At 31.7% G+C, this 20735-nt stretch overlaps 1 protein-coding gene across 4 annotated transcripts in view; it reads left to right on the forward strand.

Moving 5' to 3' along the window:
* The window catches only part of pip5k1cb (phosphatidylinositol-4-phosphate 5-kinase, type I, gamma b), a 59807-nt gene extending 43548 nt beyond the window's left edge, over nucleotides 1-16259 (forward strand). For 2 of the 4 annotated variants that reach the window (XM_048163827.1, XM_048163828.1), the window contains exons 16-18: nucleotides 5224-5545; nucleotides 9458-9541; nucleotides 13994-16259. In XM_048163827.1, the coding sequence (XP_048019784.1) occupies nucleotides 5224-5545; nucleotides 9458-9541; nucleotides 13994-13996 (409 nt within the window). In that variant the 3' untranslated portion in view covers nucleotides 13997-16259. Of the gene's footprint in view, nucleotides 1-5223; nucleotides 5546-6731; nucleotides 6767-9457; nucleotides 9542-13993 lie in introns of all 4 variants that reach the window. The other 2 variants (XM_048163829.1, XM_048163830.1) reach the window with 2 other exon arrangements.
* The last annotated feature ends 4476 nt before the right edge of the window (nucleotides 16260-20735 follow it).

Raw genomic sequence — 20735 nt, forward strand, 5'->3', positions numbered from 1 at the left:
ATACATAGTATGCAAGATTAAGATTAGTGCATTCAAAATCCATACACTGAAAATAGTATGCCAAAGGATTGTGTGTTGTTTCTGGTGGATTTATGAAAGATGCATCCATTTAATTTAATTTAAGGAATTTCTCTTAGTGACCGAAAAAGCTTCTAAAATAAAGTGAATAAAAAATATATTATATTAATGATTACAGATGATTATATTACATATGTGAACATTTGTTATACATACAGTTGTGCCCAAAAGTGATGTCTGGAAGGGATATTTATTTTTTATGACCCTACAAGTTTGACAATCGAACAATTTTGACAATTAGACAATCAAAATATGAGGAAAATATTTTATATTTTTTAAATATTTTAATTATGAATGAAAAATAAAACACTAAACTTGGTTAAGGTATTTATCTGAAAATTATTTGTCAAAAAAGTCAAACTACAGCTACAGGTTTTATGCAAAAAATGCATAGAAAAAGTAAAACATTTTGTTGGTTCTTTTATTTTTGTATATGTTCATAATTTCTTTGTATGACAGCCCAATTTGGCATGTTTCATTGCTTTATCACAAATACAACTATGCAATATGCTCACAAAATCAACACATTTTTAACAGTATTTGAATAAAGAGTGAAGATGTCAATTTTCCACGACCGGACATCACTTTTGCCCACTACTGTATATATGTGGTATAACTTTTGTATAAAGCATATTCCTCAAATATGCTTTATAATAAATTGGTCTCTATGAGCAGGCGGCGGAGATACACGTCTGAAGGGACCGTCTGAAAAGTGCAAAACCCAAAACCCTTTTGCTAATTTTAATGAAAAATACTCAATAACTTCACTGTAACACACTGTACTGTCACCAAATTCAGTTCATACATCACTGCATTATTTGTGTGCATTATTAACGTATGTTACTAACTGAAACACTACTGCCAGCCAGTGGGACATTAAAGAGGAACGCAAAAGATTTGAAAAAAAAAAGTCCTCCCATCCCAAATTTTTTTTCCACCAGCACTTAAAATTTCCTTCCTTCCTATTTTTTTTTTTCCACCACCACGTCTCTTTAGTACGGAAGAGGATTAGGGCCAAGCAATAATAAAAAAATAAAACCATCTTGAGATTAAAGTTGTTAAATTTCGAGAAAAAAAGTCTAAATAAAATGTTGAGAATAAAGTCATTAAATTACGAGAACAAATTCGTTAAATTATGAGAAAAATGTTGTTCAATTTCAAGAAATAAGTCTAAATAAAATGTTGAGAATAAAGTCATTAAATTACGAGAATAAAGTCATTAAATTACGAGAACAAATCCGTTAAATTACGAGAATAAATTCGTTAAATTACGAGAATAAATTATCATAAATTCTCAACATTTTATCTCGACTTTTTTCTCAAAATTTAATTACATTTTTCTCATAATTTAACGAATTTGTTCTCGTAATTTAACAACTTTTTCTCGTAATTTAACAATTTTATTCTCAACATTTTATCTCGACTTTTTTCTCGAAATTTAACGACATTTTTCTCATAATTTAACGAATTTGTTCTCGTAATTTACTTACTTTATTCTCATAATTTAACGAGTTTATTCTCAACATTTTATCTCGACTTTTTTCACGAAATTTAAAAAGTTTTTTCTCATAATTTAGCGAATTTGTTCTCATAATTTAACGACCTTTTTCTCGTAATTTAATTACTTTATTCTCAACATTTTATCTCGACTTTTTTCTCGAAATTTAATGAGTTTATTCTCAACATTTTATCTCAACTTTTTTCTTGAAATTTAACTAGTTTTTTTCTCGTAATTTAACGAGTTTATTCTCAACATTTTATCTCGACTTTTTTCTCAAAATGTAACATTTTTCTCATAATTTAACGAATTTGTTCTCGCAATTTAACGAGTTTATTCTCAACATTTTATCTCAACTTTTTTCTTGAAATTTAACTAGTTTTTTTCTCGTAATTTAACAAGTTTATTCTCAACATTTTATCTCGACTTTTTTCTCGAAATTTAACATTTTTCTCATAATTTAACGAATTTGTTCTCGTAATTTAACGAGTTTATTCTCAACATTTTATCTCAACTTTTTTCTTGAAATTTAACGAGTTTTTTTCTCGTAATTTAACAAGTTTATTCTCAACATTTTATCTCGACTTTTTTCTTGAAATTTAACAAGTTTTTTTTTCTCGTAATTTAACGAGTTTATTCTCAACATTTTATCTCGACTTTTTTCTCGAAATTTCAAATTTTTCTCATAATTTAACGAATTTGTTCTCGTAATTTAACCACTTTTTTCTCGTAATTTAATGACTTTATTCTCAACATTTTATCTTTATTTTATCTACAAATTCGTTAAATTATGAGAAAAATGGCGTTAAATTTCAAGAAAAAAGTCGAGATAAAATGTTGAGAATAAACTCATTAAATTACGATAAAAAAGTCGTTAAATTACGAGAACAAATTCGTTAAATTACAAGAATAAATTCGTTAATTTAATGACTTTATTCTCAACATTTTATCTCGACTTTTTTCTCGAAATTTAACATTTTTCTCATAATTTAACGAATTTGTTCTCGTAATTTAACAACTTTTTTCTCGTAATTTAATGACTTTACTCTCAACATTTTATCTCGACTTTTTTCACGAAATTTAACAAGTTTTTTCTCATAATTTAGCGAATTTGTTCTCATAATTTAACGACCTTTTTCTCATAATTTAATTACTTTATTCTCAACATTTTATCTCGACTTTTTTCTCGAAATTTAATGAGTTTATTCTCAACATTTTATCTCAACTTTTTTCTTGAAATTTAACTAGTTTTTTTCTCGTAATTTAACGAGTTTATTCTCAACATTTTATCTCGACTTTTTTCTTGAAATTTAACAAGTTTTTTTCTCGTAATTTAACAAGTTTATTCTCAACATTTTATCTCGACTTTTTTCTCGAAATTTAACATTTTTCTCATAATTTAACGAATTTGTTCTCGTAATTTAACAAGTTTATTCTCAACATTTTATCTCGACTTTTTTCTTGAAATTTAACGAGTTTTTTTTTCTCGTAATTTAACGAGTTTATTCTCAACATTTTATCTCGACTTTTTTCTCGAAATTTCAAATTTTTCTCATAATTTAACGAATTTGTTCTCGTAATTTAACCACTTTTTTCTCGTAATTTAATGACTTTATTCTCAACATTTTATCTTTATTTTATCTACAAATTCGTTAAATTATGAGAAAAATGTCGTTAAATTTCAAGAAAAAAGTCGAGATAAAATGTTGAGAATAAACTCATTAAATTACGATAAAAAAGTCGTTAAATTACGAGAACAAATTCTTTAAATTACAAGAATAAATTTGTTAATTTAATGACTTTATTCTCAACATTTTATCTCGACTTTTTTCTCGAAATTTAACGACATTTTTCTCATAATTTAACGAATTTGTTCTCGTAATTTAACAACTTTTTTCTCGTAATTTAATGACTTTACTCTCAACATTTTATCTCGACTTTTTTCACGAAATTTAACAAGTTTTTTCTCATAATTTAGCGAATTTGTTCTCATAATTTAACGACCTTTTTCTCATAATTTAATTACTTTATTCTCAACATTTTATCTCGACTTTTTTCTTGAAATTTAACAAGTTTTTTTCTCGTAATTTAACAAGTTTATTCTCAACATTTTATCTCGACTTTTTTCTCGAAATTTAACATTTTTCTCATAATTTAACGAATTTGTTCTCGTAATTTAACAAGTTTATTCTCAACATTTTATCTCGACTTTTTTCTTGAAATTTAACGAGTTTTTTTTTCTCGTAATTTAACGAGTTTATTCTCAACATTTTATCTCGACTTTTTTCTCGAAATTTAACATTTTTCTCATAATTTAACGAATTTGTTCTCGTAATTTAACTTTTTTCTCGTAATTTAATGACTTTACTCTCAACATTTTATCTCGACTTTTTTCACGAAATTTAACAAGTTTTTTCTCATAATTTAGCGAATTTGTTCTCATAATTTAACGACCTTTTTCTCATAATTTAATTACTTTATTCTCAACATTTTATCTCGACTTTTTTCTTGAAATTTAACAAGTTTTTTTCTCGTAATTTAACAAGTTTATTCTCAACATTTTATCTCGACTTTTTTCTCGAAATTTAACATTTTTCTCATAATTTAACGAATTTGTTCTCGTAATTTAACAAGTTTATTCTCAACATTTTATCTCGACTTTTTTCTTGAAATTTAACGAGTTTTTTTTTCTCGTAATTTAACGAGTTTATTCTCAACATTTTATCTCGACTTTTTTCTCGAAATTTCACATTTTTCTCATAATTTAATGAATTTGTTCTCGTAATTTAACCACTTTTTTCTCGTAATTTAATGACTTTATTCTCAACATTTTATCTTTATTTTATCTACAAATTCGTTAAATTATGAGAAAAATGTCGTTAAATTTCAAGAAAAAAGTCGAGATAAAATGTTGAGAATAAACTCATTAAATTACGATAAAAAAGTTGTTAAATTACGAGAACAAATTCTTTAAATTACAAGAATAAATTTGTTAATTTAATGACTTTATTCTCAACATTTTATCTCGACTTTTTTCTCGAAATTTAACGACATTTTTCTCATAATTTAACGAATTTGTTCTCGTAATTAAACGACTTTTTTCTCGTAATTTAATGACTTTATTCTCATAATTTAATGACTTTACTCTCAACATTTTATTTAGACTTTTTTCTCTAAATTTAATGACTTTTTTCTCGAAATTTAACAACTTTAATCTCGAGATGGTTTTATTTTTTTATTATTGCTTGGCCCTAATCCTCTTCCATACATTAGGGGCTCCGTAGTATATAACTGGTTTCTAGGTGTTTTATTTTTACCGTGTCAAGTTAAAGAGTCCATCCTCAGATCAGTGTTATTGTTTGCAGGTTATTTAATCCAGTCATTCCCAAACTTTTTTTTTGTCAGAGCTAAAATACCTTTTTAAAGCCTCCCTGAGATTTTAAGTTAATATTTCAATAATTTAACAACAGTTCTCGTTTAATGGTCGCATGTCTGGTAAACAAATAAAATTAATTTTACATTATTTATTTAAATTATTAGCTTTTCACCCCTAATTTCACCAACATTGTTTTACATTTCACACTTATCATTTAAAGATTTGAGTCTCAATCATTTCTGACCGTATTTTTCCTCTTTTCTTCTTTTAGTGCAGCACAGCAGATGGAAGTTCCTCCTCCAGCACCAGAGACTGATGACCTCGTCCAGGAAACAGCCGCTTCAGCACTCATCTCCCAGGAAGCACTTCCTGGTGACACAACAGCCCAGACAGCAGTTCCCCCGGAAACAGCTCCTCTGCCTGAAGCCGGGACCCTCAAAACAGCTCGGGCCCCTGAACCAGCAGAACAGACCCCTGAGCCGCCCTGCTCCAGCCCGAACACGCAGCGTCCCGATGCGGACAGACGGCTCTCAGAGACCCAGAGCCGTGAATCTCTGGACGAAGAGGTCGCAGCATCCACTGACATCTACTTTGTAAGTGTGAGCAGGACATTAAACTGAATCCAGATTTACTCTTTCCAAAGTGACCCGTTACTTAAATGATTAATCCGGCTGTGAGGTGTTTAAGAACTTCATCAGGTTTTGTTTTGGTGGTGATCTGCGCAAATACTGGATATGGATAGCATCATTTTCACATTGAATTCATGAAGTGTTACATACAGGTTTCCCACAGTCACAAAAATAAATACAGGATTTTAAATTTGTGCTGGAAAAGTGGATTAATGATATTTTAGTATTAATTGTATACCATTATAGTATTTATTAATATTTTGAATTCGCTTTTATTTTTATATTTTCAGTTTAATTTTAGTTTTAGTAATTTATGTGCTTGTCATTTTATTAGCTTTTTATTTCTATTTAGCTTTAATTTATTTTTTATTATAATTTTTGTACTTTTATTTAAAGGCAAAATTTCTAATTTGAATTTTAAGTTTTAATTTCTAAGTTTAGGTTTTTCATTTAATAATTACATTTCCTTTTATTTAATATATTTAAATATTATTATTACTTTATTTCAAATTTATTTCAATTTATTTTTAAAATAATTTTAGTTTTAGTTTTCCAACAACACTGGTGGATAAAATGGAATAAATCTTAAAATCAGATCAATTAATCACGATTAATCGCATCTAACGTGAAAGTTTGTAAACTTTCTATATATATAACTTTTATGTTAGATGTGATTAATTGCAATTAATTGATTTTACAGCACTACACATATCTTAAATATTAAAATCATGATATTTATATTGTGAAAGTTACTAGTTATTCTCAGCAAATGTATAATATCATATGAATATAATATTTAAAATTATAGAACCTGCTCTTACTGAGTGCAGTCTGTGTGAAATGATTTATAAAATTAGATTTTTATAACATTATTATTTCATTCAATGATCACAACAACTGAATATATAGGAAATGTCATGGAAATGCATTGTTTAGAAGGATTGGAACCCTGTATTTACTGTCAATACAAGATATTTTAAACACTTAACACCTTCAAAATATATATGTTTTACAGTTTTTTACTAAAACAACATGTCACAAATGCGATCCATTTAGTGTAGGTTAAAAATAACAACCTTTTAGCAAATATGCACCTAATTTCGGTCACTTTATGTAGAGTGGGGCTAATTGTAGATGACATGTTTCACAGAGCGCCAGTCTGGATGATCTGGTGGAGTTATGAAGGTAACATGCATGTGTAAAAGTCTCTTTCTCCTCTATCTTTAGAACTGATATTCTGATCGAAGGATATTAATATTAATTCACAGACTGTGTCCTAACCACATGACGAGCGATTTGTGTCCTGCTGCTCAGTTTGACCTGATTCCATTGGTCGTCACGGCTGGTTAGGACACAGTGTCAGTGTGTGGTGAAAATGTTTTGGTGGCGTGAGGGATTTAGCATGAGGCACAAAATGTGTCAGTCCTGTCGGAGCTGTGTGTGTGTGTGTGTGTGTGTGTGTGTGCGTCACACACTCGTACTCCTCATATGTGGCGTCTCTCTCCCTGTTAATCTCATGCTGTCATTTCCTCTCTGTCGGGGATAATCACATCTCTAATTTCCTTTCTTTTTTTAGTTTCTCTCTCATTGACTTTCCATTTATATATTTCCTGTTTTCAGTAGTTGCTGGTCATATTTATTTTTTGTGATAATCTGGATGCTTCTTTAAAACTATATGTCAACATGAAACGCTACATGCAACCAATTTGACTTCTTGAATGTGACATATTTCTGGGAAAAAGAGAGCGGGATTTGATTTCATCCCTCAGGAATTGATTATCTGGTGTATAGTGAATCTGTATGAAGCATTTTCATTTTAATAATGCAAATTCAGTATTGGGTGTAATGCATTACTAAGTTATTATTATTTACTGTAATTTAATTACTTTTCCCTTGAAAAAGTACAGTAAGGGATTGCAGTGTAATTTAATTAGTTACTTCTGATGTAATTGCATTAAATACTGTACAGACTATAGAACAATTCTATATAAAACAATAGTGTTTTTAACATCAAAATTTGTTGAAATGTATGTTTCTAATGTAACCTTCTCCATCTAAATACTTTGATCAGTTCAAGAATAATTTATGCAATTTTACATTATTTATTAGTAAGAATTCAAATAGCAGTTTCATGTCTACCCTTGTTTTGTTTAAGGTTGATATGAGATTTAGAAAGTAATTAGTAATAAGTAATGCAATACTTCTTAGAGAGAGTAATTATACAGTAATCTAATTAAACTGCTGAAGATCTAATTAGTAGCTATTAATTAATTACTTACCCAAATACTTCAGCCTGATGTTGTAATAGATTTATTATTCTTGAAGGTGTTTTAAAATCAGAGGGATTGAAGAACAAGTAAAAATTGATTTTCATGTTGGCATAAATCAGTTTGATTCATCATCATGATCTTTTTTTTGTCTCTCTCTCCCTTCCACTCCATCTCTTTTTTTTTACTCATTCCCCATTTCCTGTGCGTGTGTGTGTGTGTGTGTGTCAGTACGCTGAAGGCAGATATTGGGTTTATTCCCCCGTCCTCCAGCGGAAGCTCAGTTCCTACAGTATCGTAAGTGAGCCGATCCGAACACCTCACAGCAGGACGTCCCAACCGCCTCCTTCAGATCAAATATAGTCCATATATAAGACAATATTTAATTAAATTTGGCATTTGCATTCCTATTACAATCTTAGACAGACCCGTGGTTGGGAAACCCTGCTGTAAACTTTAGTTTTAGGCATGATTTTAGCATCACCTTTTTCATGTCTTAAAATACAGTAGATCGCTTTCATGTGTAGATCTTAAACACGGTCAAGTTAACACCCGCTGACTAACTAAAACATGATAGTACTGTCCACGTAGGGTTAGTAGTATGCAGAGATTAGTACCTTTCGTAGTAGTGTTTGCATCCATATATTTCTGAGCAGAGATACAGCAGAACCACAGACAACTAAACGATGTTTGAAATGGAAAACTAGCTTACTGCATGCTAAACATTATATATTAATATAGTATGTGAAACAGTGTGCATATACATTTCAGACAATGTGCTGTGCTGTTTTCATGTTTAATTTGTAGTCCCAGTTGAAGATGATTAAATCTTCTGCAATGGCCTGTGGTGTTCTGCAGGGCTCCGTGTTGGGACCAATTTTATTTTCAATTTCTATGTTACCTCTTGGAGCCATCATCTGGAAACATTATAGAAATTTTCACTGCTGTGCAGATGATTTACAGTTATATTTATCACTGCAGTCCAATGATCTGACCAGCTTAGATGCTTAGCAAAAACTGGATGGCTTGTAATTTTCTGCAATTAAATGCTGATAAAACTGAAGTAGTGATAATCGGTAAGGATAATCAATAATAAAAGTCAGTTTGAGTCACTAAAATAACACAGATTGAAATGCTATTATAGTTTTGATTAATAAAAGTCAGTATTTATGTTGTTTTTTGTCATTTTTATGTATTTTTGTGGCTTTATTATTTTAGTACATGAAGTTAAACTAAATGAAAATAGGATACATTTACATTTATTTTATTTTAGTTAGTAAATAAACATTATAGTTCACATTTATTTTATGATTTTAGTTTCATTATGATATTGCATGCATGCATACGTGCATACTGCACACTGTATTGCATACTGTCAAAATAGTGTGTTTGTAGCTGCATTTCACTGTTATCTGTCGTTTTATTCTTCCCACTAAATGTTGAATGTCTTTTCTAGTCCCCTCATGCGTTTGCTGTCTCTATCTCTGTCTGTCTGTTTCTGTTTCATGCCGTCTGCACTGCTGCTCGGCCCTGCCTGTCTCTCTGTGGTGTGTGTGTCTGCCTGTGCATGTCTCTGGCGCCCTCTGCTGTGGCGGCGGTGCGTCTGCAGCCTCCAGAGGAGAGGAGCTGGATGTACTCACCCCTGCATTATGGCTCAGAGCCTCAGCCTGTGTCCGATGGCGAAAGCGACACAGTAAGTGTGTGGGGTTCAAACCAAAGCACTTCCCGAAACGAATCCCTGCCCATTCAGAGAACTCTTGAATTTAAGATCTACACCTTTCCAGAGAACTCATTGTTCATTAAGAAAATTGTACCCCAAAACATGAAAACTCTCATTATTGACTTATTTGTGTATTTTCCAAAAGATTTATTGTAAATATGACCGTGTTTATTTTTGGGTGAACTGGTCCTTTAAGGCAAGACACTGCAGAGATTTTGGGCTGTTTGGCTTTCCATAATGTGTTGTTTCAGACTAGTTGAACGAAACCATCCAAAATACACCTTTGAGTGTTTTATTACAATTTATCTATGAATTCACATCTGTAGATTTCTATTGCAATGCATATCTTTAGAGGTGGTGAGTTTGAATCAGAAATCTCCGCTTCAGCAGCTTTACACACACCAGAACTTACAGTTTTATTCATATATCATTTGACTGATTTATTTAACATTTTATTCCAAAAACATGGTAAAAATGTATTTTCTGGGAGGGCATTGGACTGGTATAATTCTTATTTGTTAAATAGAACATGATTTATCCTCTTCTTCTACAGTCAACTTGTGGTGTTCCACAGGGCTCCGTGTTGGGACCAATTTTGTTTTCAAAACCTCTTGGATCTGTAATCCGGAAACATAAACATTTTCGCTGCTATGCAGATGATTTATAGTCATATGCATCACTTTGATCCAATGATCTGACATGCTTAGATGCTTAGCATATATAAAAACTGGATGGCTTGTAATTTTCAGCAAATAAATACTGATAAAACTGAAGTAGTGATAATCAGTCAAGGCTCTAATAAACTCAGATTGAGTCATTTCCAAGGTGAGAGAGATTTTAAGTTTCAAAAACACAGAGAAGCTTATTCATGCTTTTATTTCATCTCATTCTGGATTATTGCAATGCCCTGTTTTCTACTTTATGACGGCTTCAATTAGTACAAAATGCCGCTGCTAGATTATTGACACAAACTAGATCTTTTAATCATATTACTCCAGTTTTAGCTTCATTAAATTGGTTACCAATTAATTTTAGGATTGTTTTAATGACATTATTATTGACATATAAAGCACTGCATGGTTATTCACAGTCCTATTCCTCCTGCTGGGTCGACATTTCATTCAGTAACGTTAGGCAGTCTTGATTTATATGCTGTTTAATATTTGATGATCACATTATTTTACATGTGCGTCAGCAATGCATCTATCGCTACCGTATAACAATGAAAATGTGGATTGCCTGAAAATTCCATCAATGGTGGGAAAGAGTTAATTAGATACTGCCTCATTTGCATATGTAAACATAGCATTTCAGAAAACTTGTGAGACAAAAAATGTTTGCAATTCTTATCAACTGTGGAACTAATTTTTTGCCCTATTGACCTGTGGTGTCCTGCCTTAAAATGAAAGTGCTGCTGTAAATGCAACAGTGAGTCTCATGCAGGCGTCCTTTCATGAAGACGCCCGCAGCTGCTGTTAATGAAGTGCTCAGTCGGGTCACGTTCAGCTCCGCTGCAGCTTTGGCTATTTTTGAGTCACCCTCCATTTCCACGTCTCATCTCATATGAACACACTCACACCAGAGGCTGTTCTCTCTCTCTTTCTCTGTGTGTGTGTGTCTTGAAATGTGGCTGTGTGCAAACAGTCCAAGGGCATGCGTATATGTGTGTGTGTGTGTTTGCAGTTCATGCAGTTAATAAAGAAATCTCATTTTGCATACAATCTGTACTGTATAGTATGCAAGATTAGGGTTGTTGCACCCCAAAGTGACGTATGCTGAGAAAATTTGTGCCTGGATGGTGTGCTGTTTCTGCGTTCGTTATTTTTAGCCTAATATGCACCATTGCGCTAAACTTAACTTCACTTGCTGCCTGAAGTTTTTAAGTATAATCAGATTGGCTCTACAAGTCATTTTAACTTAAATTACATTAAAGAGTTGAATCTTGTATAACGTATAATACAGAGCCCCGCACATGACATGCAAGAAAAAAAAAGTAAATCTTGTGCATGATTTACTAATTCATTCCCTCCATTTACTAAATCGTGTGAATGTTTTACTATTTCGTTCCCTCAATTTGCTAAATCATGCACATGATTTACTAATTTGTTTCCTCGATTTATAAATCATGTGCACGATTTAGCCTACTAATTTTTTCCTGCATGTCATGTGCGGGGCTCTGTAGTATAATAAAAGAAATTGCTTCAATTATTTTGATGAGTTAAAGTAATGTAAAAAACATAAGTTGCCATGACTTACTGATCAGTTTGGGCCTGTTTTCAGTTGAATGTGAGACAAAAGCTTTGCATTTTTATGACAGTTATGAATCTATCTAGATGCTAATGCCTAAATGATTTTAAAAATTTACAATATCACACTTTTAGACTTTTAAATGAAATATATTTAGGTAATGAATTATAATAATAATAATAATAATATATATTATTATTATTATTATTATTACATATATATATGTGTGTGTGTGTGTGTGTATAATTATATTATAAAATCTACAACATTTATAACCTTTATTAATATTACTTATTTATATTATTAATAATTATTTAAGTATATTATATTATATTTAAAATTAATTGTGAATAGCTATTTATCTGGAATACTGTCCAATGAATTGCATCATTTAGATGATAACACCTAAATATATAATTTTATATATATATATATATATATATATATATATATATACAGTCCAAAAGTTTGGAACCACTAATGTTTTTAAAAGAAGTTTCGTCTGCTCACCAAGGCTACATTTATTTAATTAAAAATACAGTAAAAAACAGTAATATTGTGAAATATTATTACAATTTAAAATAACTGTTTTCTATTTAATATATTTGACAAAGTAATTTATTCCTGTGATCAAAGCTGAATTTTCAGCATCGTTACTCCAGTCTTCAGTGTCACATGATCCTTCAGAAATCATTCTAATATGCTGATTTGCTGCTCAATAAACATTTATGATTATTTTCAATGTTGAAAACAGTTGCGTACTTTTTTTTTCAGGATTCCTTGATGAATAGAAAGTTCAAAAGAACAGCATTTATCTGAAACACAAAGCTTCTGTAGCATTATACACTACCGTTCAAAAGTTTGGGGTCAGTAAGAATTTTTATTTTTATTTTTTTGAAAAGAAATTAAAGAAATGAATACTTTTATTCAGCAAGGATGCATTAAATCAATCAAAAGTGGCAGTAAAGACATTTATAATGTTACAAAAGATTAGATTTCAGATAAACACTGTTCTTTTGAACTTTCTATTCATCAAATAATCCTGAAAAAAAATATTGTACACAAATATTTTGTACAATTGTACACATTAAATGTTTCTTGAGCAGCAGATCATCATATTAGAATGATTTCTGAAGGATCATGTGACACTGAAGACTGGAGTAATGATGCTGAAAATTCAGCTTTGATCACAGGATATAAATTACTTTGTGAAATATATTCAAATAGAAAACAGTTATTTTAAATTGTAATAATATTTCACAATATTACTGTTTTTACTGTATTTTTAATTAAATAAATGTAGCCTTGGTGAGCAGACGAAACTTCTTTTAAAAACATTAAAAATCTTAGTGGTTCCAAACTTTTGGACTGTACTGTATATATATATATATATATACACACTGCCCTCTAAAAGTTTGGAAACACCCCTGGCAAAGTGTGGTTTTGGACGACATCAGCATGAATCCTTATCATTTTTTGGTGCAAATACATTACAGTAACTTGACATTATCATAATAATTTTCATTTTGATTCCATAATAATGGCAATATATACATGTTAAAGTCAGACATGCCCCTTTGCCAGCTGTGATGCCCAGGTTTGTAAAAGATGTTTGGGTCAGCACACCTTAATAGCTTCAACAATTGATTGCCAATTAAGTTTAGAATACAATGAACCAATCAGAACCCAGTTTAGGTCCGATAGCTGCTAATGCTGGATATTTTGATGAATCGAAAATGTAAGTTTTTTCTATGTATAAACTGTTTATATAATAAAATGATCACAAATTAAAAAGGATTCATGCCAATATTGTCCAAAACCCCACTTTTCTAGGGCGTTTCCAAACTTTTGGAGGGCAGGGTATATATAATATAAAAAAATACAATATAAAAGTCTGTAGGTAGTAACAGAATTTAAGGAATTCATTTGGATGGTAATGCCTATAACATCTTTAACCAGTCATTGAATAATTCTAGATAGATGCTTACATTTACATCCAATCAGGAATAGTTTGCAAGACTTGAGATATGAAGATGCAATTTTTTGATATGATCGTGTCCCAAAACTGGTCTCACTACAAACACACTGTTTGAAAGCATGCACTTGTATGTGCATATAGAACTTTGTGAAGTGTGTTCATTAACCTCTGTCTGTCTGTGTGTCTTTCTCTGTGTACAGTAATCTGGACGCTCAGACGAGAGCTCTTGCTGTGACGTGAGGTGATCTCTACTGCCGGACTGCTCAACAGCTCTTCAGGATGGATTCTGCTCTTCTGAGTAACATCAAGTCAGGAAAAAGAAAAACGTGTTCCTTTTCTACCTGGGTGCCGCTTCCCAATGGATTCCCCTCAAGAACAACGTTATCTCTCAGTAAATCCAGTACGTGTGTTTGTGAACCCGACCATCTCAACGTTAGTGACGTGCATCGACTCCCTGAAAAACATCTCGTCATTTTGCATTGCAAGTTGTGGATGTCCCATAATGCACTGAGATTACAGTACCTGTCTTCAGTCATTCCATGAACACAGTGTGTCCGTTCCTCAACGTGTCGGCTATCCTGAAATCCGTGCATCCAGTGTGGAGCTTCGTCATTATGCAATATGAACTTTCCCCGTGATCGCATGTGATTACATGATATATTTTTATTTTGTGCACATCGGAGATGTTCAGAATGGAATATAGTTAAAATATGCGAAACAAATGTAAATGTTTGAGACTGAACCCATTACTGCAGATGTTTGAAATCATATAATCTGAGACTCGAACCTGCTGTGAAGCCACCAGACTCTCAACATATCAAACGTCATCAGCCACACGAAATCAGGTGCGAGTCTTTTTCTATCAATTTCTCAGTCAGACGTGCTCCTTTTTGTATATTTCTTTCTCTGTATTTTTTCATAAGAGTTTTACTATAGATCATCGTTGGTCTGTTTTAGATGGTCATCATTAAAACATGGTGAATTCACTCTATCCTGGTCAACGGCTGCAGAAAATCAATCATTTAATCAATATTTTTGTCAAGTAAAATGCCTAAACATCCTTAAATCAAGACACATTTGCTTGAGAATTATATTAAGACTTTTTAGAGAACATGTATTTTTTTTACTTACACTACTGGCAAATTATTCTTATTTTAAGCTATTATTATTATTATTATTATTATTATTATTAAAAAAATTATTTTATTTAAAAAAATCCATATTCTGTTCAAGGAATAGGAATCTTTTATCCTCAATTTTATGGATGTCTATTAATTATTTCTTATTTTAAGCCATTATTATTAATAATATTATTATTGCCAGTTAAGTATTAAAATACTTGATTCAAGATCTTATTTTAAGGATGCTTAGGTAATATTAATGCTTTTACGTAATTCTGTTTTCAAAAATTTCTAACATAGTTTTTCTTTTTAAGATAATGTTTTATTTATTGTCATCTTTTATCTATGTAATATTATGGATGTCTATGAAAACTTTATAGTTTTTTATATTTTTTTAATGTCTTTTTGTTGTTTTTAAGGCTAATTTTGGATGTGCTGGATCTCATAATCATGATTATCTGGTTCAGGACAGACATTTATATATAAATATGTATATAATAAATCTCTTTTCCGGTTCAGTCGAAGTTTAAAGTAACTTCAAATGAAAATTAAAATTGGATATAACTTTACAGACAGACGAGGTTAAGTGATTTTATTCCGACACACATCAGCACATGTAATGTTTTCAAGTCTTGTGGCAACACTTTCAAAACTGTATTTTAATGTTCATGTTTGTGCAGCGCTCCATAGACCTCCATTATAAGTGCATTAATGTAAATGTGTGTTTTTGTTGCGATGTGTGCTGAAATTATTTTCTCTGGCGGTCAGCAGCATAGTGCATCATTTTTATTGAACCTAAAACAATTCTTTAACATTCAGTTTGGATTTTGCAGAATAAAATTGCCTTATTTGGAAAGCGAAACATCAATTTGATCAAATCCGTCATCAAAATCAGTCTTTGTAGTATAATGTACAATATGTTTTAAACCGTAATCACACGTATTGTATGTCTGAAGTAATAAGAGTTTTATTTTTCAGGCTGCATGTGTGGATTTTGTGGTCCTGAAGGTCTGTGAGAGTTTGTCGCTCTTCAGACGTCTGCTGTAAAGCTCTAGTGTTTGAGTATACGATGTACAATCTACCCTCAATAACGTGTGTGAGTGTGAGGCTGTTTGTGTATGACTGTAGATATTTTTGGTTATTTGTTTCAGGAAAGTCTTGCTGTACTTTAGCGTCATTTCCATGAGACTCAGTGCATGTGTCGACACGAGAGACATTGCTGAATATCTGTAACCGTCCGTGTCCATCTCTAACACAAATCATTGATGGCCTGTGTGTTTGTACAGATCATTAGCTGGTAATGATGTAAAGACAAAAGCTACAAATAAAGTCTATATGGAAAATAGATGTTTCTTTACACTCTCTGTGATGTTGCATTGAAATGAGATTCGCATTATGTTTTGCTCTTGATTGTGCATCTGTTTCTCGTCACAAAAAAACATGTTTAGTGTCTTCTAGGGAAAAAACATGGCATGCAAAGACTCATATATGGGTGAATAATTTTCATCCTCTCCCAAATCTTTCATTTTAAAACAGCAAATTTAAATTTAGAACCGATAGAATAACTGCTTAATGTATGTTTATGTTTTTTTGATTTTTTTATTATTATTATTTGTTTAATATTTCGAAACCTGCCATAGAAAGTTGTGTTTGTATTATGTGTAATATCTGCTTCTCATATGTCATATAGGCTATGCAGACTACTAAAGATTTTAAAAAGTTTTAAACATGTGAACATCGTTTTTGTCACGTTATTTTTCATTCTTGTGTTTTCCGTGCAGTGATGAGCTGAAGAAACATGTTTTTGAAATAAGTCTCTTCTTCTCACCGAGGCTGCATTTATTTGATCAAAAATACAGTAAATATGGTAAAAACAGTGAAATATTATTACAATTTGAAATGGCTGTTTTCTATGTGAATATATCTTAAAATGTAATTTATATCTTGTGATCAAAGCTGAATTTTCAGCATCATTACTCCAGTCTTCAGTGTCACATGATCCTTCAGAAATCATTCTAATGTGATGATTATTATCAATGTTGAAAACATTGTACAATTTTTTTTTTGCATGGAACAAAAACGAACTGTGATTGGTTGAGTTATTTGGCACAGCGCCACCTAGTGGTCATGAGATATGAAAATAGCTATTTTTGCTTATAACTAATATAAATAATTGATTTTCTTTTTCAAACTCCTCAAATTTGAGTCAGATCATCTTCAGCCCACGCCAGCAAAAAGTTATGCATTTCGTGTTGATAGACGAAATGTTTTCATATACAGCATCAATGATTTAGATGGCATAATGCCAAACATCTCTGGAAAGATTTGACATATTGACCCCAAACTTTATGTAATTGTCACCAAAACACACTCTCCACACCAGATAAATTTGGTTTCGGCACCACCTATTGGACAAAAGTACTAAGCAATTATGTCACATTACAAGTGATTGTATTTATGGGCTTTCAACCCATTTTGCTTAAAACCGTCTCCAAATGTCTTTACTCGTTTTTGCATGTTCGCTCTGCCTCTGTGGTGCTGCTTGCAGCTATATTTATTACAGGTTATATCGTCGCTGGTGTGAACAGGCTTTTAGTCCTGCTCTCCCACTATCTGATGTCATGTACTGTGCTGTTTTGTCCTATAGTCTGCTGATGGCAGTGGATATGACACAGACGCCCTGCTGACTGACCCGAGAGCAGCGTCTCTTATCAGCGCTCACAGGCTTCCTGCAGTGAGACTGAAAAAACACACATTCATTTACATTCATATCATTCACAAACCACACCCAGCCAACAGAGAACGTTCTCAGAACTTTGGCTAATGTAATGTTCTGGGAAGGTTCTCTCAAAGTTATGAGCAAACGTTCTTCCAGGAACATTAATAGAATGTTCGTTCAAAGTTGTCTTTGAAAATGTTCTAAAAACATTATTTATACATCATTCATGGAACGTTTTTTCAGAAACATTTTTTAAACGTTATTATTACTTGTTTCAGAACGTTCAGAGAACAATCAAAAGAACAATGTAAATAAGAATTGTTGGTTTAACTTAAAAAAGTTGCCTGCCTTAAAATTTCGAGTTCATTGAAATTAAAAATCTGAAGGAGACAAACTCAAAATATTGTTATCTGAACCACATTAATTATCTAAGTTGATTTGACAAAAGAAAAAATGTTATAAAAAATCATGAAAATCATTTTTTAATATAACATTCCCATGTTTGCAAAATGATAAAAATGGAATGTTCCCTTAATAATTTGCACAACTAAGAAAAAATATTTTTTTACATTTTTTTTTTTATTTATTTTTTTATGGACGTTTTGAACGTTTAGAAAACATTTAGAAATAACATTTTCATAACTTATTGGGAACGTTAGCAAAACATTATTAGAATTGAGAACAACTTTCCATCCTACAGTTTTTACTAAAACAACAAAAAAATCTAGTGAATAATTGTCATAATTATTTCTTAGAACAGAAGTGCAGATGTGTTTTTTAAAAAACAACCAAAATTCATTCATATTGCTGTCAGATTACAGATTTTCCTTCCGTTATTTTCCGGACTAGTGTTTAATGTTTGTTTATAATTTTAACTTTTTAAGCATTTTAAAGGGATAGTTCACCCAAAAATGAAAATTTGATGTTTATCTGCTTACCCCCAGGGCATCCAAGATGTAGGTGACTTTGTTTCTTCAGTAGAACACAAATGATGATTTTTAACTGCAACCGCTGCCGTCTGTCAGTGGTATAATGCATGTCAGCGGGAACTTGGACTATAAGAGTAAATAAAACACGACAGACAAATCCAAATTAAACCCTGTGGCTCGTGACGACACTTTGATGTCTTAAGACAAGAAACGATCGGTTTTTGCGAGAAACCGAACAGTATTTATATCATTTTTTACCTCTAATACACCACTATGTCCAACTGCATTCATCACTCGATTCGTTTGGTCTGATCGCGCTCTGACAGCGGCAGTGATGTCTCGCTCTCATAGAAGTATATGCGCGAGACATCACTGCCGCTGTCAGAGCGCGATCAGACCAAACGAATCGAGTGATGAATGCCGTTGGACATAGTGGTGTATTAGAGCAGTGTTTCTCAACCAGGGGTCCATGGACCCCTAGTGGTCCTTGACAGAATGCCAGGGGGTCCTTATAAAATATCTGAATAAGTATTTTTGCATATTTTGACATTTGACGTTTCCATAAAAGAAGATAATATATGTATAATATAACTGACTATATGACTAAATATAGGACAAGTCAACTAACGTAGTAGTAAATTATACTTGATTGCATTTGGTCGTCACAAAGACATTAATAATACCAATGAGCCAATTTTATTCTGGGGTCCTTGAGGATGGTTAAAAATATAACGGGGGTCCATTGCTCAAAAAAGGTTGAGATTCACTGTATTAGAGGTAAAAAATGATATAAATACTGTTCGGTTTCTCACACAAACCGATCGTTTCTTGTCTTAGGACATCAATGTGTCGTCATGAGCTGCAGGGTTTAATTTGGACTTGTCTAAGCAAGTTTTATTTACTCTTATTGTAGAAGTTCCCATCCACTAGCATTATTTGACTGACAGACTGCAACGGTTGGAGTAAAAAATCATCATTTGTGTTCTACTGAAGAAACAAAGTCACCTACATCTTGGATGCCCTGGGGGTAAGCAGATAAACATCAAATTTTCATTTTTGGGTGAACTATCCCTTTAAGCATTTATTATTATTGCCAGTGACGTATAAAAAATACTTGATTTTACCTATAATGCATTGCTCTGTTCAAGGAGAAAGGGGAAGTGATGTCATACTATATCATTTCATGTGTACATGATGCATAATTGACGCAACATGCCAGTATTCACAATTTAAGCATTTTATTTTTAATTTGAAAATGTTGATAATTACAAATAGAGGTGTGTGTGTGTGTGTGTGCATGTGTGTGTGTGTTCACAGCGAACCTCCAGACCAGCATTCATGAGACTTCAAAGAGACACTGAGGTGTGTATGACAAAAATGAACCATTAAAAAACAATGCATACAAACAAAACAAATTCCCAAAAGGACTATGCATAAAAAATGAACAGTGCTGTAAGAGATGAGCTCTGCCTACAGCAGCTTGATTTCTGCTCTTGAGTTTGCTCATCTGTTAGTTTCCACATGAGTGTGTTTGTTTGTTAGTTTATGTCTCAGAATCCAGTCATAAAGAAACATGTTGTGGGAAGGTGAGACTTCCGCTCTGTTGTAAATGTCATGCACCTCCAATAGTGTTCCACAGACAGGGATCTAACGCTCATATATCGGACTCAACTAGCAGCTTTATCACATTTAAATGCTTAGATCTACCCAGCTGACAGGGAACGTTCTGCCAAGGTTCTCTTAAAGTTATGAACGTTCTTCCAGTAATGTTAATAATGTTAATAATTCAGTTATCTGGACTTCAATAATGTTCTGAAAACGTTAACATAAAAACATTATTCATACATCATTCATGGAGCATCATTTTCTCAAATGTTCTATTTGGATGTTCGTCTAACATTTTTTAAATGTTACTTGTTTCAGAATGTTCATGGAACATTCAAAAGTAACATTCCCAATGTTTAAAGAAATCTAAAATGGAATGTTCAGTTAATGTTCACAAAACCAAAGCATTTTTAAAAAACTGGATGTTTGGAACATTTGGAACGTTTTCATAACTTAATGGGAACATTAGAAAAACGTTCCAAGAACTTATTTTCGCTAGCTGGACAGCAGCTTTACTAGTAACTTTACTGATCAATGAAGAATATTAATGTCAATCTCAAGAAAACAT

This window comes from Megalobrama amblycephala, linkage group LG17, assembly GCF_018812025.1.
Source record: "Megalobrama amblycephala isolate DHTTF-2021 linkage group LG17, ASM1881202v1, whole genome shotgun sequence".
Taxonomy (NCBI): domain Eukaryota; kingdom Metazoa; phylum Chordata; class Actinopteri; order Cypriniformes; family Xenocyprididae; genus Megalobrama; species Megalobrama amblycephala.